Source organism: Ambystoma mexicanum, chromosome 4p, assembly GCF_040938575.1.
Source record: "Ambystoma mexicanum isolate Mex_15411 chromosome 4p, UKY_AmexF1_1, whole genome shotgun sequence".
In the NCBI taxonomy this organism is placed as follows: Eukaryota; Metazoa; Chordata; class Amphibia; order Caudata; family Ambystomatidae; genus Ambystoma; species Ambystoma mexicanum.
Genome location: NC_090927.1, coordinates 180,490,363 through 180,512,152, shown reverse-complemented (window position 1 = coordinate 180,512,152; position 21,790 = coordinate 180,490,363). Strand labels below are relative to the sequence as shown.

Below are 21,790 nucleotides of genomic sequence, written 5' to 3'. Positions count from 1 at the left end.
GAGTTAAGCAACTCAAACGTCAATTCTCCATATTTGGGTAAAATCATAAATCAACTAAAATAGTCCATGCCTCTAGCTTAGAAAGAATAGACAACAAAAGACACCTTTTGTTGTCTATGCTTTATATATAAAGGCAATTTGTGTGACTGACTTACTTGGGTACAGAGTCATTGACATGCATGCCTGCAAGGTCCCGGACAAGCTAGTGGTAGCTGGCAACCTTCTTATGTTGGGAGGTTGATGACAAGATGGTGAAATAGTTGCTTTGAGAAATGGGTCTTTGACTTCCTAGTTGACCCTTCTTTGCTGGGACTTTACCAGTGTGGGTGAAACATTCTTCAACGCGTGGTGCCGGGGCAGGTGGCCAGCAGGGTTGCACCTCCTTTTGCTTAGGTCCCATTGTTGGTCTGGGTTGGTCTCTTTCATTCAGTTTTAGTTCTAGTCTGGGAGATTTTCTGGTGCAGGCATCTATTTCCTGTTCTTGCGATTCATTTATTCCACAAGTGGCACCGTGCATACTCAATATCATACAGGTGTTCATGTTGATGAGAATGTCACAACCCTCGCCCAAAATCCCCTCTGGCAAGCCCATTGGCCAGGTGGAGTCAGGACTCGGGGCTCTAGAGCCTGGCATCCTCTTCAAAAGCCCTCATGGAGCCAGTCCTGGCGCCTATGGCGCCAGGCTCATACACCATGAACAACAATGTACTTGGGAACTACTTTATTGTATTGTCAGCCAACATGGAGGCATCCACATAGCTTGGTTCCCTAAGAACCAAGCTATGCGGTCTAGTGTTTTGGGTGTGGCAGGCCTGGAACTACTTTCCCTGGTACTACTTTACCTGGGCTATATCCACACCCTGACTGCAGAACATGCTTTGTGTTACTTTGCAGCTTGCAACGTGACGCTCACCGTGTCCAGCTATTCGCTCGAACCTCAGAGAAGCAGAACCTGCAAGGAGACAAAAGGAACATCATTAGCAGCAGCATCTTACCTGCAGTCTTCATCTTTAAACGCTCGCAGCTATTGAGAACAGCTTCTTCGAATCTGCACGCCTCCTGGATAGAACGACCTGAAAGAGGAAGATAGAGGCACCATTAAAGAAAGCTGTAGAGACATTTACAAATTACAAACTGCTCAAAAGGCTTACCTGGCTGGTCGCCTCTTGGCTGAAACCACTCCGGACATTCCACACGCGCTGAAGAACACCGCAGCCTACAAGGAAGGAAAACACAGGTTAGCAAAGGCAAGACTTTGCAGCACTGTGCATAGAGCTCAATTACCGCATCATAGTTTTCTTAATGCGCCATCATTTACCAGCGGGGCTCAACCAAGCCAGTTCGCTGCGCTGAAGCTCTGCATACCTAAGGGAGAAAAAAGAGACATTTTAAACAAAGGATAGCAACAAAACTAAAGAACAGCCATAAGACCTACCTGAACAATATAAAAAGGGCCAGCGTCAGTGAAGTAACTGGACAGCACTTGCCCATGAAAGACAACGTGCCCCTGCAAAGACGGCAGGACGGAGAGCACGCCTAATTCTACCACAAGGCAGAACCTTCCCCGCAGACCACATCAGGGCAAAGCTGAGAAGCATACCAGCGAGTAACCCGGCTGGCTGGCGTCCCTGTGGATACCAGGTGATCGTAACAGAGACCTTTTCTTACAAATGTGCATCTTCTGCTGACTTCCTGGCAAAGTACTGTGCTTTATGTGAAAATCCTAACTTTTCAGTGTTAGAGAGTCCCTTTTGCAACTACGGAAGGAGACAGCGCTTCATCAAAAGAGACAATTTGATGACTTCCAATTGCCTGATGTTGCACCTACAAGCTCCACACCAGCTTCTAGGCTTTTATGATCCAGTATTAGATCTGTGCCTTCCGACTCACAGGACCCTCCTCTTTTTCCTAATTGCTCCTTTGGTTATTCCTTCAATCTCTCAGTCAGGGATGAGCGCTCTCATTGGTGGAGCCTCATCTGTTGGAAACCACCAAGTGCCTTCAGTTCAAACAATTTATGGGGGCAAAAGAGAATTTTTCATACCCAACAAATGTTTACTTCCTTGGATGGGAGTCACAAAAGTGACACAACTTTATATGCTAATTCACCGAAGCCAGGGGGGCATACTTTTGGGATCCCAGGTGAAAAACAAGCAGCTTGTGTGTTTTTTTTGCTATTTTATCCACCCATTTTCTGCCCATGCCATGCTAATCCCTATGGTGATTCCCACTTACTACCTGCCACTACCCACTGTGACAAATCCCAGCATGCTGTCACTGCTTCCGTAGGGGTAGCCCCTTGCCATGAGGCCAGGGAGGTGAGACTGCTACCCGATAGTCACCCTGGGGGTGGTGCACAGCTGGCGGATCTCATGGGAGGGGAAAACCACCTAAAATCCCCACCTCTCCTGCACCCCCACTCTCTTCGCCACTTACGTCCCATACTTTATACTTCTATAGTATTCTAGATGTAGAAAGGACTGAGACGAGGGAGAATGGGGATGACTATCATGAAGATCTGAGTCAAGAAACTGTGACCAGGAAGAGCTGCAGATCCACAGGGATCACTCAGATGAGCCTGTCAGAGTGGTGTGATTAATCCTGAAGAGCCATTCCTGATCCCCAGCCAGAGATCTCCTCCCATGTGCCATGGGGACGGCAGTCACTACCTGATCCTGACCATGGGCGTGGTATTAGGAAGGAGGATCACATGGGAGAAGACAGCTGTTGGGGAAAGGTGATAGCCCCATCAGGAGAGACGCTGTATTCTTCCCTGAGAGGAAGACCGCATAAGTCCTGAATTCTTGATGCATGATTGTCACTTTACAAATCCCTTCAATTGTAAGACCCAAAGACCCCTTTCTGCAAGACGCTCTGAGCAGAACACCATTCATACCTCATATACATATAATACACATTTAACATCTCCTGTCTCCGATGTGTTTGTTCTAAACAAAAATCCTAAACAATATTATTTTGAAAGACCTAAAAAGCCTGTGGACTCCAACTCGCATAATGCCTCAAATACTGCGACGAGGTAGAGGAAGAAGCAGTTAATATGGATATGATATGATATGGCATTTATAACGCGCCTACACACAAGTGCTTCAAGGCATGATTGAATTGAAAGAAACGCCAAGCTAAACACGCAGACTAGTTGTTACAATGAAGCTCAGTTGCGCAGGACATTTAAAAATGGCTTATGCCTTCATCTGGAAGTCAAAGAAGAGAAGAAGCGAAGCGGGCGAAGCAGGAAGCAGTACCACAGCTGAAGGCAGATGCACGGGAACAAACCGTGCTAAACAAGGCAGGTGCTTTCAAGCTGCCGCTTGTAAGCATTACCTACCACAGTGGAAAGACTCAGGGAAACACAGCAGGCCCCGCAGGAGAGCCACTGAGGAGCCGGCAGCATCAGCGAAGCTATCAAGGATGCAACCGTGCCAAACAGCAGAAGTTTCACCGCCAAGTGAATGCGGAGCCGGCAGGAGAGCTGAAAGAGGGTCTCACAGCAGGAGACACTATCCCAGAGTGAAGAATTCGCAGCAACGTGCCACAGTTTGGAAACACTATCAGACACCAGTGATTCTGCCCAGTGATGGTGGTAACCCGGGACGTACCGACAGGCATATGAACAATCAAGAAGCAGATATTGCGCCTAGAAACACTTGTGTACAAGCATGTTATAAATGCCATATCATTTATGTTAATGAAGAAGTTGAAAGACAAAATGTGCACAAGTCTCCTTATATGAGATGTCAATATTGGGAAAGTTGGAGCAAGTATTGCCACACACAAATGGATGCTGGTGAAGAAGTTAAAAGACAGAACTTGAACAAGTATCCATATATGAGATGTCAATATGGGGAAAGTTGGAACAAGTAGAATCTAAAGCCAGTTAAGTATAGACAGTGCAGGAATACAACTGTGCTATACTGAAAGACAGAGAGAACATTGAAAGAAGTCCTGATAAACAAAATGCATCAGGCAGTGAGCTTTTGGGGGAACGTTACCTGGCAGGAGACTATACCAGGGGATCTACAAAACCCAGAAGGGGATTCCTGGCAGGGGAGTACACCAGGAAATCCATTTAAAGTATATGAAAGGAGAAGACATTTTGAAAGATACATGGCAGGCGAGTATACCAGGGGATTTAAAGAATCTACTGAAGGATTCTTGGCAGGGGAGTATACCAGGAAGTTGTCCTTAAGAAGTTGAGTGAAAGGAGAAGTGGGGTATAACCAGCTATGTATGGGCGCTATGGCTGAAAAAAGTAATATGTGCTTGTGGTTGGGATGTTCCAGACAGCTGCAGATAGCGGCACAGCCCGGCTAACCCCTGCCTGGCAAGAAGCGACAGAATACAGTGGGTGTGCCAAAATCAATGTGCTGTCACAATGTTAATTTCCCCAACAAAATATTGTTACAAGATGAATACCAAATGCTCCATTTATTTCTTGTGCATATCAATCCACTCGAATATGGCCAACTATTATGTCTTTATGTTATTTAGGCAATTACATTGCTGTTCGGGATTCAACAATTTGACTGTTTGGTCCTGCGATGCCAATATTCTTATGTTGTTATATGTCAAAACATTAGAGTTATGGCAAGAAATGGTTTTCTTTTCATTTAGCACTTTGAATAAAGTTTATGTCAATTACAATGACCCCTCCATATCAGAGACTTACTTCTACACCGATGCACCACCCAAGACACATTCTCCTAGGTTCTCTTTGAGCTAGCACCATCGTGCTGTAACTTCAATCTTATATGCAGCTCCCAGAGAAATACAAATGTCTTAAATAGTGTGCCTTCAGCCTTGGACGTCAAATGGGGGTCACCAGGGGTCCCAACCTCTACCCCTGGCAACTCCTGTACGACCCCTGGCTCTGCATCTGTGACCCCTGGTTAAGAGTTGCAGAGGCAGAGAGAAACTGAAAGTAAAGAGGGCTCTTTACAGTCATTTCCTTTTTAAGTCAGTCTGACTTCAGAAAATAGTTTTCCGTAATGGGAATGACTTAAAAAAAGAACCTTTATCCACTACCCGCCCCCCTCACAGGACGTGGAAGGCTCTGGCTCCCCTGCTCTGTGCATGACTGGAACCAGAGCTGGTTCCTTGCGTGCGTGAAGCATGGGAGCCAGAGATGCCTGCCTGCAGAGGAGTTCCTCGGAGCAGCAACGGATTCAGGAAAAGGTAAGAAAATGTTTTTTTGTAAATGTGTGTGTGTGTGTGTGTGTGTGTGTGTGTGTACATGAAAGGGACGTGTGCGTGTGTGTGTATGTATATTATGTAATGTGTGAGTGAGTGCATGATGTATTGGTAGCTGGGTGTGTGAGTGAATGGTGGATGGGTGCAGTGTAAATAAGCATGTGAATGGTGTGTGAATGTGTGTGCTTGTGTTTAATGCCTAGATTACTTACCAGTAATCTTCATTACTCTTACCATTATTCTTCTTCATCCCAGTACTTTCCTATGAAGCACCTTGCCTCGTGCATAAGTACTAGGATGAGGAAGAGGGACGTGGAGGTAATGCTGGGCCATGGGGCTGATTTTGGGGTTGGAGGACGAGAGTGGGAGGGAGAGGGGATGTATCAGGAAGGTTGGCCAGGAGAGGGGTGGGCAATCACGTAATGGGCATCCATGATAAAGCAGGCATGATATGTGATATTAATGGCTGGGCTTGCATTTTGGTACAGCGAGTCTAGTAATTTCTTAATGTGAAATGGCATTTTTACAGGGCAACTATGATAAAGTAAACATGATAAGTGTTATTACCTGTCTAGACTAGCATTTTGCTGCATCTAGACTAGCTATTTCTAACTGTGGCTTGGCATTTTGTACTTGACATCTCTGATAAAGCAATAATGATAAGTGTAATTACATGGCTAGACTGGCATTTGGATGCAGCCAGTCCGTATTGTGGCATTGTATATTTTTCTGGGCAGCTATGCATCATCTACTGCAAACATGTTAAGTGTTAATATGTGTCTGGCCTACATTGTACAGCCAGTTTTGACATGCTTTCTTATGGTGCCATTGCATTTTTAATAGAAAGTGGTAAGATAGCTCAGCGGGTTCAGCACATGCTGCTGCCATCTGTGTGTGATCTACAGGTCACAGGTTCGAATCCTTGGAAACACAAGTCAGCCTTTAATTCTTCTGAGGTTGATAAATGAGTACTGGAATGATAACTTGATGCAAATATGTGCTGTGTACAGCACTTTGGTGAAAGCGCTATATGAATAACAAATCATTATCATTAATTAAAGCATGAATGCTCCTGTGCACTGATAGGGACTTGGATTTTTGGATACTGTATTATCGCAGCAGTTGGCAGTGAAGGGGATCTGCTTTTAATATAATGACAATACCTGACATGCAGCTATAATTGATATACTATGGAAGTAACTGACATACAATTCAATTCTGAAGTGGTATATCTATGGCAGTGCCTCAGCCTATTTCTGTGTGTGTTTATAGTTTATTAAACACTTCAATACATTTTTAATCATCTGCTTGAAAAATCTTAGTTCTTTACAAATGGCAATAAATTACTTCATATGTTTAAATAGGTATAAAGAATCCCTATTAACATGAAAACATCCTACTCCACCAACGGGGATATAGATATATGTAATACAATGAAGAGCAAGATGATACGTGTTGTTTACTTGCCTCCAACCCCCTCACACAGGAACTCTATAAGGTTTTCCAGCATCACTAGTCCTGAAAAAATGGACCGTCTGCTATAACTGATTTACACAAATGTATAACAAGTTTATTATTCAAATAATTCAAACTGAATTTAAACAAAAAACACTACCCTCACCTAACACAGTGTACTAAACATTAAAAAACAAATATAAAACAAATATAAAACATCAGATAACTTATTTATACGACACAGAAGATATCACATAACACACAAAAAAAATCTCAATGTGTCACTAAAACAACAAGCATCCCAACATGTTTCTGTTCTTAACTGCCCAGTTCAGGCGAACATTCTTCAGGGGATAAATTTAAAAGCATCCACTAATCTCTTCCACACCGTGTTGAAAGGGTAGATTCAGGCACCCAAGAGGGTAAAAGGAAAACAACCTCCAAGCCTGTAAAAATAAAGGAAAGGAGAAACCTAATGAGTTCCAAAGAGGGAAGGAAGTACTACAAAATGTAAATGGAGGCATGGCACAGGGATTATGCCACACTCACAAGGGTCCCAAAGGGCACCCGCAGATTTACCTTTAAATGGTGAAACTTCAAAGCACGTCACAAGATGACAAATTTGCTGGTTTCCCTCCAAATGAAAAATCAATACTTCAACAAAGCGTCACAGTCCGCTAGAGTATCGCCACACCTAAGTAAGACAAAACCAATACAAGAGACCACATGCTCTGTTATATCCAGAAATCACACTGGCTTCAATACCACTGCACATAAAATCAAGTCTCCAAATAACAAAGTGAATTACCTCCACAAATGTAGGGATCAAGACTGCAATTCACAATTCAGTAATGAACACGTTGAAATGGAAACATCCATACGATCAAGCAATAAAGTACAGAGTCAATCTGGAAAGCAATGGGAACATTACAGTAAACACCATTTATCTGGCATTACCAAAACCTCAGCTAACAACATGCCGTCAACATGCACTAGAGGGCAAACAGAAGGGGGTGCTTATATTTCACACACGTGAGGAAATAAATTACTTCAGACACAACATTCGAAAAGAAACATTACAGACGTTCATTAATTCAACACAATACTGTATACTATATACCCATCAGGGCCTCCCTTTTGAACCCCCCATATTACAATTTCCACCTGTCTGATAAATTACTCCCTTCCCTACTTTATTATATTGGACTAATCGAGAAAAACATTTTTCCCTCAAAATGTTTTGTTTCACTATTCAAATATTCACTAAAGCAATGGTCATTGAGATAGAGTATCCATACAAGAACCTAACCCACGTTACTTCACTGCTTAAATCTTCTTATCACCTTATGAACTTTCCCAACCACACTTTCCTCTGCCCTAGTGTTGCGCTACTGCCCATAAGCCAATGTTTTAGTATTTCTGCCTTCCCCAGCTTTTTACAGAGCTGACGATGTCTTTCTAGTGAAGGGATCCCTCTTATGGGGCGCCACCTTTGCAGGGAGCGTAGTAAGTTAAGACGAAAGCGCATATAAATGTAACAATATTTCGGCCCTGGGAATCTCATCACGGAGGATTGTATCCCCTTATATTTCCTCAGGTGTGTGGTTTGCTCCCTATGTAGATTATACAATGACATTCTCTGTATATCTTTCCCCATTTTACAATTTTCATTTTGTTGTACATCTTCACCGGGCTTTCCATCAATGTAAGTTTGTTTGAGTCCATTTCACCAAGAATCAGGTCACACCACTCCCCACAATTGCTCAATGCTTTTTCATAATTACTGCTTGAAGATATATGCACATCTTCACATAGAATCCAAATGGTGGAACCAATATCGCCTCGGGCTTTGTTGTACAATTGGGTCTCACCCTATCATATCATGACCATATCCAGGGCATATGAAGGCAGCACCCATGTTAAAAGGTGGTTGGTATCTAAAATAGTCTTGCCTTCTTCAGTACGTATTTGGTATTTTAAAATGTTTGCATTTATGTAAACACCCGAAATATGTTATTTATTTTACACCCAAAAGTCACTTCCGGTAATGTCACCAGGGGAAACTGATGCCATCTGGCTCAAAGGTTAAGTGGCATCACTTCTTGTGATGTCATCATGTCTGTGATGTCACTTCCACTAACCCTGGCTTTTTGGTGAATCGACATCCCTGCCTTCAGCCACTTGATTCATAACATATATTTATATATGTCCTCACATCTTTTCCTTGCACTGACGTCCTTTTAGAAACGAGCTCTAGAAATGCCTTCAGATTTGGCTTGTGAATAGGTATTAGATAAGCATTTACCAGGAGTTGTCATTAAATGCCAAGGTGCTCACATCATTTTCAAGCTTGCCATCTTATGGGCAGGTAGTACCATTATGGCAGTGTCTGGCAAATGTCTGTCCCATGACTGAACAAAAGACAAAACTATTGCCAGAGTCAATGGTAGTTTAAGTCTGAGAATAACACAAAAGGCAAAGTAGGAGTTTGATTTGCAAGCGATCAGAGTTCTGGCTTAAGAGAGTGGAGGAAGCAAGAGAACTGTTCAATGAAAACGCAAACACCACAAACATGTTTAAGTAAACTTCTGAGGCTCTACCTCGGGGAGTCGTACGTGCTAAGCAGAGCATAATCTGTAGCAGACCCGTAGGCCCTGTTTTTTTTAAATGTTCAGGTGTTTTGGTCATCAACCTTTTTTTCAAAGGTACTTAATTCAAGCACTTGGAAACTAATGGCTATCGAAGCCTAGCATTGAAGCATTCAGAATGACACCTAACAGCATGGCCAGGCCTCGGTGCCGATGGAAATATGGGTCAGAATATGTGCTAGGGAAGCCAATAGAGGCATCTCCTCATTACAGTGGCACTTTGGTCAATCTGAGTTTGGCAATGTTCACATTAGATTCAGGACATAACTTCCAGAACCTAGGTTGGAGACTCATTTGCATACCTCAAAATGGCCCTAATGTTGGGGAGAACGTAGAGTTGAGTTGAGGGATTTATATCAAGCACACAACGAACTTAATCGAGTCCTGGCGCAGGTGGTACATATGATAGAGGAGAACATCGACCTAATAGAGACTGACACTACAGGAATTGAACAAAAGCCACAATCATCAGATTTACTTGAACAGGTAGGTCTTTAAAGCCGCTCTAAAACTCAACGTCCTTTCTTGTAGGAAATTCAGTGGGTCGGGTTTTCCATCAGCTAATGGGGGTCTTTGCGCTTTAATAGCCGTTCGTTAGCATGGCAGCATGTTTTAATACTAATCTTAAAAGCTATATTAATTTTATCTTAGGCTGAGGCTACCCACCTGGGCATCCTTGGAAATGATCCATGTTGAGTTTCATATCTTGCCCATTTTGCAGAAGTTACAACTTAGCTGCCTTATAAAATATTGGAAATTAGTCCGAGCCCCTATTAACACACTTCAGGGTCACATCTGCAAGGCTATGAGGACAAGAGCTAGGCTTATGCCGAACAGTCATGTTGCAACGATCATGGCTATTGCAAGCCAGTGATTACATAGGATGCCAGCGTATACAGTTGACCTGAACAATAATCTGTTTGAGTCAAAAACGAAAATTATGCTTGCTGTCAATTTAGCATCGCATGAACAGGGGACTGATTGTCCATTACACGCCCTGATGCCTGTGCGCTCCGGTGCTATATAAACATATAAATAAATAAATATCCAGCCGAAGGGAATGTCTCCCTAATTATATGCAATGCTTTATCAGCAATGCTTTAGTATGAGACTGCATTAAGCTAAAACTCTGCGTTGTTAGAACACGGGAACTTGAGGGAATATGGCGTCGCCTCTTGAGGGAGGACAGGGTGTGTCATCTGCGTGGGGTTGATACCTTGGAAACTGTCAACATATGTTGACACAATGTGAGTCCCTTAAGTCATTTCAAAGATCAGCCTTATTATCTGCAAACCTTCCTGTACGAACTAGGCAAGAGGTCTGGGCACTATAAATTAGTGGGAACATTGAAGGCTGTGTAATTTATCTGAATAAGATGTGGAACAAAGTTAATGACATTTTCTCCGTTTTGTCTTCAGTTTGTACTGATCTCATTAAGGGTGGGCATGTTCCCAATATCGGCCAAGCAATGCCCGGGTTTGAGATTAATGTCCTATTTGTTTACTGGGCAATGTGTGCTCACTCCACAGAAGTCCACATGTCTTACAGAGCGGTGGGGCTTTTATTGATTTGGTAATGGTTTGATCTGTTTTTGGTTGTGAAAAGTTTATATAAAACTGTAACAATGTGAACTAAATAAATAAATACAAGCGATATTACAAAGGACACATTTCAAATATTGTTCATTTTCTTGTTCAGCAGAATTTACAGGACCGCCTCAGAAGCCGAAAAGATCAGCAGCGCAGGTGGGTAGAAAACATTTTACCGTATCCTCCTGCTATGTCCCTATGAACCCTCCTTGCCTGTACTCCGATACTCAACACTGTCACCCAGTTGCCAGGATGCACGCGGTCAAAGGCTCGTGCAAGTTGCAGGAAGCATTCTCTGGCCAATGAGCCCTCTCCCGGTTGAGAGGTTTGCAGCACACCGGCCAACCACGATTTGGGGTTTCTAGATTTGCTTCCAACTGGTTACTGCACCAGCGACAGAGGCCATTGTTTGTTGTCCTGACGTCACATTTCTGCAACAGCCTGTCTTCTTTGACGTGTGCTGTTCTGCAGAGCTATCAATACCCTACTGTTGCCACATGAATTCTACATTCCAACGATAGATCTCTGCATGACCCTGCCAAGCCCTTAATAATATAACAACAGGAGGGCAATAGCATAATATGTTAATGGTGGAAAATGACTGTGGGCATCAGGATACCTAACTATGGCGTTTGAGCATGCAATGCAACAAATTTCCTGCAACATCAAACTAATTTGGTGCACAAAACAGATGCACATTCAAGCTAATGCAAAACTCTTTCTAAATTATTCAAAAAGTTAATTGGACTCTGGGCTCCCCATTTGATAAATGTAGGTTAATTCACACTGAATTTGATATAAAATGTGTATCCTGGTGCATGAAAATTCATAATTCTGAGCCTCTGTATCATCAGACTTTGCAAATGTGCAACGGAAGATCTGGCGCAGTGTTAGTCCAGTTCCAAAATCAAGCAAAGTTCTGATACCTTTCAGCGGACTATCTACAAATCTTATGCTGGGACGTCTTCATCAGAGGGTGTTTAAAGAATAGCTCTTTAAATAAGGTGGGTGTCGGAGGGCTGCATTCAATGCATGCTCTTTCTGCAGCCAAAGGATTCAAAGATGAAGGAAACGTCCAGCAGTGTGTCCTTTTGCTGCTCGTTTTGTTCTGTCAATGCCCCATCTGATGAAGAAGTCCATCAGACTTTGAAAGCGAAGTCATTGTCCCATCTTTGCATAATATGTTTGATTAGTCCATCAAAAGGCATCCAAACTTGCAATTTGTGTTGGCTGTTGAAATAAATTCTTACGAAGGTTCACTTGCCGCCCTTGACTCACAAAACACAATGGCTCTCACTTTGTAGTTTTGCATACATTTTCCAGAGAGCACTGCTTGCATTTGCAATTGCTTGCAAACAGGTTCCCTCTGGACAATTCTTGTCATTTGCACTGCGTTGTGCAAAAAAGAGGTGTTAAATGGTGGCAAAAGCCTCTTTATAGTTCCCATTTGCACTCTGCTATGCAAAATGAGTAAATGTTGCCTGCCCTGTACGCAGCATTTGCAATGGCTTTCTACGGAATCTTCCTGATTTTTGCTGGTGTAAAAAGCAGGCAGATTCCATAGGAATCCATTGATTATGGCGTAAAACCAAGTGGTTTTTGAAGTCAGAGGGGAAAAGGAGCCGGAAACGTAACTCCCGTTCCATCACCACCTCCACCTGCAAAAACCCACACCAAAATGCCCTGGAGTTGGTATGAAGGCGCGAAGACTGGCAAAACATCTTTACGTCTGTCTTTAGCACCCTTATTTACACTCTGGGGACTTGGAAAATGAGCCCCACTGTTTTACTCCCTTAAGTTCTTAAAGCTGCTATTATTTGAGTAGTTCTGTCTGATTGCATGGGCCAAGGGGCTCCAAGCAGGGGGTCAGGGGACATGTTGATTACTTGAAATAAATGTACTACATTTATATTACACTAGCCGTTCCCGGCGTAACATACGCCGTTCTAGCATATTTTAAAGATCAATATCGGTCGATAATTCATAGGGTCACTTCCGTCCCCCTTCTTAAATATCGGAATTACCAGCAATCTCTTCTAGGAAGGGCGAATAGGTCCCTGTGACATAATATTGGCAATTAAAAAGGCTAAATATATAGGTGACCGTCTTTTGCATTTGAAAGGCATATTTGTATCAGATGGAATGAGAGGCATGTGCGGTATAAGAACTGTATCTAAGTTCCATCAATTACACAGGCCTTTATGATGTGTCTTTGTAGATGCATAATTGTCTACTGTGTTTCAGTGCAGAGTCTGTGTGAAGGCATAAGATTGCAAAGTAGCAAATATTACAACACCTACTTTCATTTTCAGCCCGTGAGGAGACATTCGTCCTACAACATTTCGCTCTTTAGAGACCGATACGTTGAGTCAGTAATTAACTATTAATTGAACTGGAACCGCCGTGCCCTGTATGAAGAGAGGTGGGGGTGCAAAGAAGTAACTTGAAATTATTCCGAATGTTTGCGATAGTGGAAGGTGAAGGTGAATGTGACCGCATAGAACCATGCTCATTCTGTTTATTAAAATGACAGCTGTTGTTGAATTGGAAGGGCACACAGAGGTGCCCTTTGTCATTTTGTCAGCATAGGGCAACCTAGCACTGATAAATTGCATCAGCTGAGTACAGAAACTTACATAAACATTTTATATTTATAGATAATTCTCTTGGCTTTATATTAGCACCACTGCTGCTATTTTCATTTTTTCTTGGTATGTATAAAGTTAAAATCTTTCTCTAACTGTTCTATACGTATCCCCTTTTTTCTTTGTGTTTTTATCCATATTTTTGCAGTTATTGTTTTCAATTGATGTAGGCAACCTTGTCATGACTGTTCTATTTTCAAATAAGGTTAAGCAAATTGCAAGGCTTTCAAATTGTACATATGTCATCTGTAAAAGAGGCAGCATTTTGTCCACATAGAGTTTAAAATGTTTTTTCTTATACTTTAACTACCATTATCCATTACTCTAATTCAGCCCCTAAACAAGTAAAATTAACTGACATCCAGTGATGAGAATGACCAAAGAACAATTACTGTGTATTTTTACTTTTATTTTTTCATTATTGGTCTTACCTGGCAACTTTTTAGAATCCAGGGATTTTAATTTGTTTTCAGTTTTTGAGTAATTCTTAATTTATAAGTATGAAATGTAAATTACATTTTAAATGTTAGTACAGGTTTCATTAGGTCTATTTAAAGGGCGTAAGCACATTTTCTATAGCAAACCCCAGTTACGCAGTGTCAATTTCTTCTGGCTTTTGTTTTTACCTAATTGTCCACGTGCATGCTATGTTAGGTTAATCTGCAGTTATAGAGTGCTCTTTCACTGCCTACCAGTTTCCTGGCACTTGGATAAAGTAAGAATGTTCATGTTTTCAGTCTTTGTGGAAATGTAACAAAGCGAAGGGTAAGCCTGAGGTCAGTGGGGAGGTCTTTCCAAAGGGCGGCTACCTGAACCGAGAAAGACCCATTGAGATTGAGTATGAGACAGAAGTGGAGCGCTGGAAGGAGTATTGGGGTAGTTCAATGGAGGTATTTGGCTGGCATCTATGAGATACACATAGATTGCTAATAAGCATGGGTCCCAGGGCAGGAAGGGAGCGATGGGCTGGCCATAGAGATTTAAAGCTGTTATGAATCCCTCGTGGGAAGCAACTGTGGTTGATATGTTCTCTCAAATGTGCATGTCTCAGAATCCTTGTGGCTGCGTTCTCGTGATGCTGCACCTCAAGGGCCAGGGCAGGAAGGTACTGTTGGCATGATGATGTGGTCTTCCACGACCTCCATGCATCCAGGCTAGCAGACATGGGATGTGGGGCAAAGGTGTTGGAGTAGTTTTAGAGGATCTCCATGTATTCATGAACCTGACCTTTAGAGCAGCGTGTGCCGCAGGGAATGGAATTGCCCTCCCCGTTCTTTGTAATGTATATATCAGCTCCCTTTTAAAACATATGAAATGTTTTGTTGTTTTGGTATATCAATACCCTGAGCAAACCCGGGTGAACATGCCCACAGCCTTCGCCATTGTTCAGGAACATGGGGCTTCTTGTGAATGCCATACCTTCGCATGGCACGGTCATTAACCAAAGTTATTTTTTATTTTGAAAATATTCAAAAGTATTTTTAGATTCTTGAGTTCTCAAAAAAAGGGATCAGGTTAATTAATAGCTGTTTGGTATTGGGCATTCTAGACTTCTCTAACAGTGTCTGAGTTTACCTCTGTAAATCTGCCAGCATTAACATATCCCTCCTATTTTGAGCTCACACCACTGGGTGGCATTGGAGAAGAGAATGGAGGTCAAAGCACTTTGTATGGTCCAAAGAGTTTGGTGCAGCAGAGGAGCTCAGTTTCTGCAACAGACGTTAGAGAAGCACACCCTCTCCTGTACTCTACACTACAGGTCCTCGCTTCTGCTCGTGGTTCCATTCAAAGGAGATTTCTTCTGTCTGTGCCGCCCTTTTATAGAACACTTCCCATTGGGTTTCAAAGACTTTAGTCAGAATGTCATCTTCAATTCATGAGAGCCTTTAAAATCATTCCTTTCCCACAGTAGCTGTTATCTGTTTTGCATGGATGTGTGAGGTTACTTGGAACCTGCTCTCTCTAGCTAAAGTAAGCCTGTTAATAGTGGTTTCAGTGCACTCAACAACTCCCATGTAACCTAACATAGGTCACTCCATTCTGGACTGTGGCATGGTAATGACAGCTTGTGTTTGATTGACATTCTCTTCTTCCCATACTCATCTATTTCCCCTCTTGCATCTCTCTTTCCAACTCAGCTCATAATTTGGGAGTCATATTTTACTCTAATCTTTCCTTTGCCTCCCACTTCTCAGCTACTACCCAGTCGTATCAGTTTCAGCTCTTCAACATATGGAAAATAGGCTCTCTCTTGAATGTCCACCCAGTTACCTACGGTTTTGGTGCGCATTATAAATAAACAAACACACAGACTAAGCTTCTTGTCTCTTCTCTCATTCTTTCTGGAACTGGTTAATGCTCTGCCCTTCATAATGCTCTCCCTGCTTATCGTCTTGCCCCTCTACGTTCCATCTAGAACTCTGCCGTTTGTACTCTTTTTCGTCTTCCCCCTCGTGCTTCTCTTTCCAATGCTCTGAACTCGAGTTCCTGGCTTTCCTTTGACTCCCGCCTATTATTCCACGTTCTATGTGATACAAAGAAGAAGGTTTATCAGCGATCTCAAATGATTGAAACCTGCTATTCTGGCACAGTTGATCTGGAGTGTCCTAGAATTCTCAGAATCCATGCAGATGCCATGGCTTTTCAGCATAGAGGATGAGGCAGGGAACCACCCACAGGGAGTAGCCCAGAGAGGGGATGCTAGGATGGAGCTGTTACCCAGTATCAGGACCTCTGTTTTTGTTGGTTTATGCTTCCAAAATGTCTTGCTCATCCGGACATTAAGCACCATTACAACCCACTTTCCCACTTCTGGAGCTTGTGAATCGGCTTTTGATTCTCATGCTTTGCATAGGCCACCATCTAGTGGTCGGAGCGCACTATTACATATTGATTTTTCGGAATCGAAAAATGAAGGTCAACTTGTAACACTATCCCTTGCTCTATGTGTACGGGCACCCATGACCCTTCATGCGTCGGCGTCCTCGGGCTGCTATTTTCTGGCTCCGAGGTTGGATGCTAAACGTAGAGTGTCCATCGATTGAACAATTTCCACGGCCTAATCGATGCTTAATCATGCTGAAATCCACATCCGACAGCGGAGACGAGGGCGGCGGTGCAGCGAACGAATGCCGAAAGGAGAGACACAGTGAAAAGGCAATGCAGTAGGGAGAGTGGGGTACGGATAATATTTCTCAAATGTTCTGTAAAATTAGAGAATGCCTTTAACCCCCATTGCAAACTTACACAGAATATTTAGCTTGCTTGGTCTCAGCCATCCCCATGGAGAAAACTCCTTTTAAATTTTGCCCACTCTGTAATAGTAAGTTTCCTTGGAAGGATACACACCGCAGGTGCAACAGCTGCCTACCAAGGGACCATGACGACTCTTGGTGTAAGGCCTGCAGGCTCCACAAACCAAAAAAATTAAAGGAGTGTTGAATCAAAAGATGGACAGTCTACGCAATACAGTTGAAAAGAAATTGGGTGAGTCAACCATTAACACAGAAGACCACAAGGAGAAAGAAATAGGGGAAACGTCGATTGTATCCTCGCAACCGGCCCCCAGCTCTATAGAGCCGTCATCGGGTAATGCTCTGGAGACAACTCCTGGCATCCATAAGCCTGCAAAAGTTCCAAAAGCCAAAAGGCTGGATGAACACAGACGCACCCATTCCTCTTACGTCCCCTCTGCCAAAGACAAATACAGGGGATGCTCCAGCGACATCTAAAGTAAGGCTGTCGAGCAGGAACACTGGAGACACACACAAAAATTAGGGGTTGGAGATTTCACAATCTCGTCGAAACCCAGACTAAAAGCAACTGAAGTCGGGTGCTGAAATCTAGAGAGAAATAAACTCTGAAAGCCATTAAGCCGAATAAAATACAAAAAACAGACACCACATAGATTATAAGTAAGAAAACACACACATCTGTAGAAGGAAAGGGCACCTTAACCTTTGCCATGCAAAAGAAGAAGAACTAGACGAGGAAGACCTAGTGGAGGAGGAGGAAATATACCAAGAGGAGGAGATCATTGAAGAGGAAGATGAAAACACAGAAATTGATCCCAATGTCTATAAAATGCCGTCTCCAGAAATAACTGAACCTCCTACCTCATCCTCCTACAGAGGACCAAGTTTTATATGCTGACCTGTTAAAGAGGGCAGCTAAAAGATTTGCCATACCAAAATAAGAACCACAAGAAGAGGCTGGTTTCATTGAGGATGTCCTCAAGGAAAGAAGATCTGCTTCACAGGCTACATCTTGTCCCGGGGGGATAGCTCAGCGGCAACGTGTTCGCCTTGGAAGCAAGACGACACGAAGCAACACAGGTTCGATCCCCAGGTCTGCACTTAGAAACCTCTGGGTATTTAAGCGCGTTATAAAAACGCAACTAAGACAAAAAAAAACAATTACGCAACTAAAAAACAAAAAATTCATGTAACAGCGCCTCGATGCCTGAGGGCTGTGTGAGTGCTTTAAAAATGCAAATAAATAAATATTGAGAAATCTAATGAAGAGAAAAATCCAATGCAGACAAAAAACAATCCTAGAAGATCAGCACCCTACTAGCCCCCTTTACATCAGGACCATCACAAGGTTGATTGCTTGAAAGAGGGGCACCACTATCAACAAGTGAATTGCTGCCAGATAAGGAAAATCAAAAGATTTACACCGTTGGGAAAAGAATAGCAACTTCTGCCTCTCATGAGGTTAGAATTGCTAACACTATAGCTCTCATAAATCAATGGGCTGAAATTAACAACTTAAAGATCAAGCAGCAGAGCCAACTAGATCAGAATTGCTAAAAATAATTATTTCTCACCTAGGGCAGGATGGCATGATAGGGACTGCCGTATGGCGAGAAGTGAAATCCTGTCTTTAATTAGGATGAAGGACCCCAGTAACACAGAGGATCTGAGAAAAGCTGGACTAATCTATAAAAGTCTCATAGATAGAAGAAAGAAACAAGAATTCCCAGAACTAAAATGGGAAAACCTCCTAAAAGCGGAGGAAGATGGAGATAGTAAATCCTTTTGGAGACTCATTCAAACTGGTTCTAACTCTTTATCAATCACACCCTGCAATGCTGCATACCAAGTGAGGTATGGTTTAACTAATGGTTTAACTAATTAAAAACGGTGTCCAGTCAAAGTATCGAAATAAAAGGATCGAATGACCTTTTTTTCGAATCTAAAAGGATCGGAAAAAAAAGGGTTGAATGCTTTTTTATTTATTTATATATATATATATTTTGTATGTAAAAAAAAGATTTTTAAAAGAGAAAACCGGGGGTGGGGGGAAGCCCCCCATAAAAAATAATAATAAAAAAAAATAGACCCTTTTTTCCCATCCTTTTTGCGTAAAAAAAAAGGCATTCGATCCTTTTGTTTTCGAATATTTGACCTAGAACCATTAAAAACTACGCAGAGAAGACAGGCCATAGTGTGAACTTTGTGATAGCAACCTTGTACAGCATTTCATACATCCAGCTACTGTACATTCCTTAACTTCTACCCTAATAGAGGTAGTTATAGCAATTAACTCATTCAAATCTGAAAAGGCCCCAGAGCCGGATGGAGCTCCAGTAGACCTGGTGAAGCCCCGAATAGGATTCTGGGCCACAAATGTAAAATGTTCTTTAATGCCTTTATACAAGCGGCTTATTTCCCAAGTCCAGGACTAATGTGATAATTGTCCCAATTCGTAAGAAGGGAGGGAGAGATAGCCCAGATAATTTGGGACCAATCTCCCTCTTGGATTCACCAGGGAAACTATTAGGGATGGTCTTAACTAGACTAGAACACTTGCTGGAGAACAAAAACCTTATCACATAACTACAGGCCGGTTTCCGTAAGGGTATTAGTACTATCGACCAAAGCAGACTTTTTTTTGGGATCATTTACGTTTTATTAAAGCATGCAACAAAATACTGCCATATTCCAATCCAAACTGCTGCATACAATATCTACAGATCGGAATACATTGTGGCATCTTTAAACATGGGACGTCACATGGTGCAGTTGACACATGAATCATAACATAGCACAGAGTAAAAAGATGAAAACAAAAGAACAAAATCAAAAACAGTGCTGGAATCATTAAAGCCGAAATTCATGCAATGGCAATACTATAACATCGAACAGCGCCCGTATTATGCCTGTAACCTAAGTGATGCGCCTGTATGCCCTTGGGCCTGGTGCGCTTTATAAATAAAATAAATACAAAAAAATACAAAATACAAATAAAAATGACATCTCATGAAGTCTGTGGGGCATTCCAGTGTGATCATGCTGGCTGACGAACGTAATAAAAGGCCCCCATTCCTCTAAAAATTGTGCCCGCTTCCCTTTAAAAGCTGCATCGATTTTACACATCGCGGCCACAAACCATAGTTTTGCCCACCACTCTTATGTCTGGCATGATTATGGATTTGCAGTTTTTTGCTACTGATAATCTTGCTGCTTCTAAAAAGTGTGTTGTCAACTTAAAGAATTTAGCCAACAATTCCATCACCCAGTAACTCTACCAGGGGGTCGGCAGCCAAATCCACACCACTAATTCTTTTGATTTGTGTGAACACCTCTTTCCAGAAGACCTGGATGAGTAATATCTCAAAAATATGTAAACCTCAAGACACTCAATTTGGAACTGTGTTTTGTGGATTTAAAAAAAAAACACTTTTCACTGGGTACGGAGGAAGGAATTATTTAAAACTCTCCACCAGTATAAGATCCCTCTAGAACTTATAAAGGCTTTCATCTCCTTGTACTCAAACAACACTGTAGTTGTGAGATGGGGCAAACAAGGTGAATGCACAAATCAATTTGACATTGAAAAAGCGTAAGACAAAACTGTGTTTTGGCCCCCACACTATTTTTCATCTACATTAATGACATTGCCACCCATCTTCTCACCATTAATACAGACTCCCTGGTACTCGCTGACGAGAGAAGTCCAATTCTATTATTCGCAGATGATGCAGTACTAATTTCAAAAACTGTAAGTGGCTTGAAGATCTTGGTTGATGAGTTTGTTGGGGTGAGCTATGTTAACGGACTTGCACTTAATACAACCAAAACTAAAACAATGGTTATAAAGAAGAATACAACGTCATATTCCAGGAAAATGTATTTAGTGATCAATGGCGAAAGGGTTGAGGCAGTCCAATCCTTTGACTATCTTGGGATGGTCTTCACCAGTAACAGCCAATGAACGGAGCATAAGCGTAAAGCAGTTAATACATTGAATTGACTTTTAGTAATCACAGCAAACTTCTAGCAACAACATGGTCAGAGAGCAGTAGGACCTACATGGACAGTCTTTAAAGGCGAGGCTGACAGACATTTATGGAGAAGAAATTTGGAGGCCCTCTGCGGATTCTCAATTTAGGTTGACTAAAAATTGGTTCCTAAAAATAGTCCTATGGGTTCCAAAATTAACACCCAATTCAATCTTACATTTGGAACTCAATTGGTTAGGACTTTGAGGATGCGGACGCATGAAGGATTAATGGTACCCGTACATGTAGAGCAAGGATAGTGTTACAGGTATGCCCCTGTCAATTCCCCTTTTGCGATTCTGAAAAAAACAATATGTAATACTTTGCACCAACCACTAGATGGTGGCCTGTACAATACATTTGATTCTAAGCAGATACAAGTTTCAGAAAGACGATTACTAGTAAATAATATTTGTCATATAGTTCAGCACAACACATTCCAAGCCTTCCAGTACGACCGCCCAGGCGGGTTCAAATGCTGTCAACAGGCCTTTGCATACACACATCCACCAGGCAGATTTATACACTTTCAACAGTCCCATGCATACCAAAAGCAGTGTGAGCATTAATCCAAGGAAGTAGGGAACACTAACTTGCCTGTTCTTAAGAACTGTAAACAATTTAATTGCATTCATTATTCATGCTTGCTTGATTTTCTTTTTTTCTGAAAGAGGGGGGGGTTATTATAGCTTTAGATACAAAGGATGTACGCGGCATCATGGTCTTTTGTACCTTGATTAATCTTTAACTCAGTCTTAAAGGCCCATAATGTGGCTTTCGGACCAGCACTGTGAAGCTTAATTAGTATCCGGCGAGCGAGAATCAGAATGAAAGAACCATTCTGATTGGCCCACGCCAGGGCATTACCTGGCCGGGAATCCCTCGGATTCCACGACTTTGTTCCCGGCGGGGGCGTGACAGCCCCTCAGCCAATGAGGAGGCTTGAAGCGGGGCCATCCC

At 42.3% G+C, this 21,790-nt stretch overlaps 1 protein-coding gene across 4 annotated transcripts in view; it reads left to right on the top strand.

Annotated features, from left to right (window-relative positions):
* The window catches only part of PTK2B (protein tyrosine kinase 2 beta), a 998,240-nt gene that overhangs the window by 887,120 nt on the left and 89,330 nt on the right, over positions 1-21,790 (top strand). For 3 of the 4 annotated variants that reach the window (XM_069605649.1, XM_069605652.1, XM_069605648.1), the window contains one exon: positions 11,010-11,056. In XM_069605649.1, coding sequence (XP_069461750.1) covers positions 11,010-11,056 — 47 coding nt within the window. The remainder of the gene's footprint in view (positions 1-11,009; positions 11,057-21,790) is intronic. The other variant, XM_069605651.1, reaches the window with a different exon arrangement.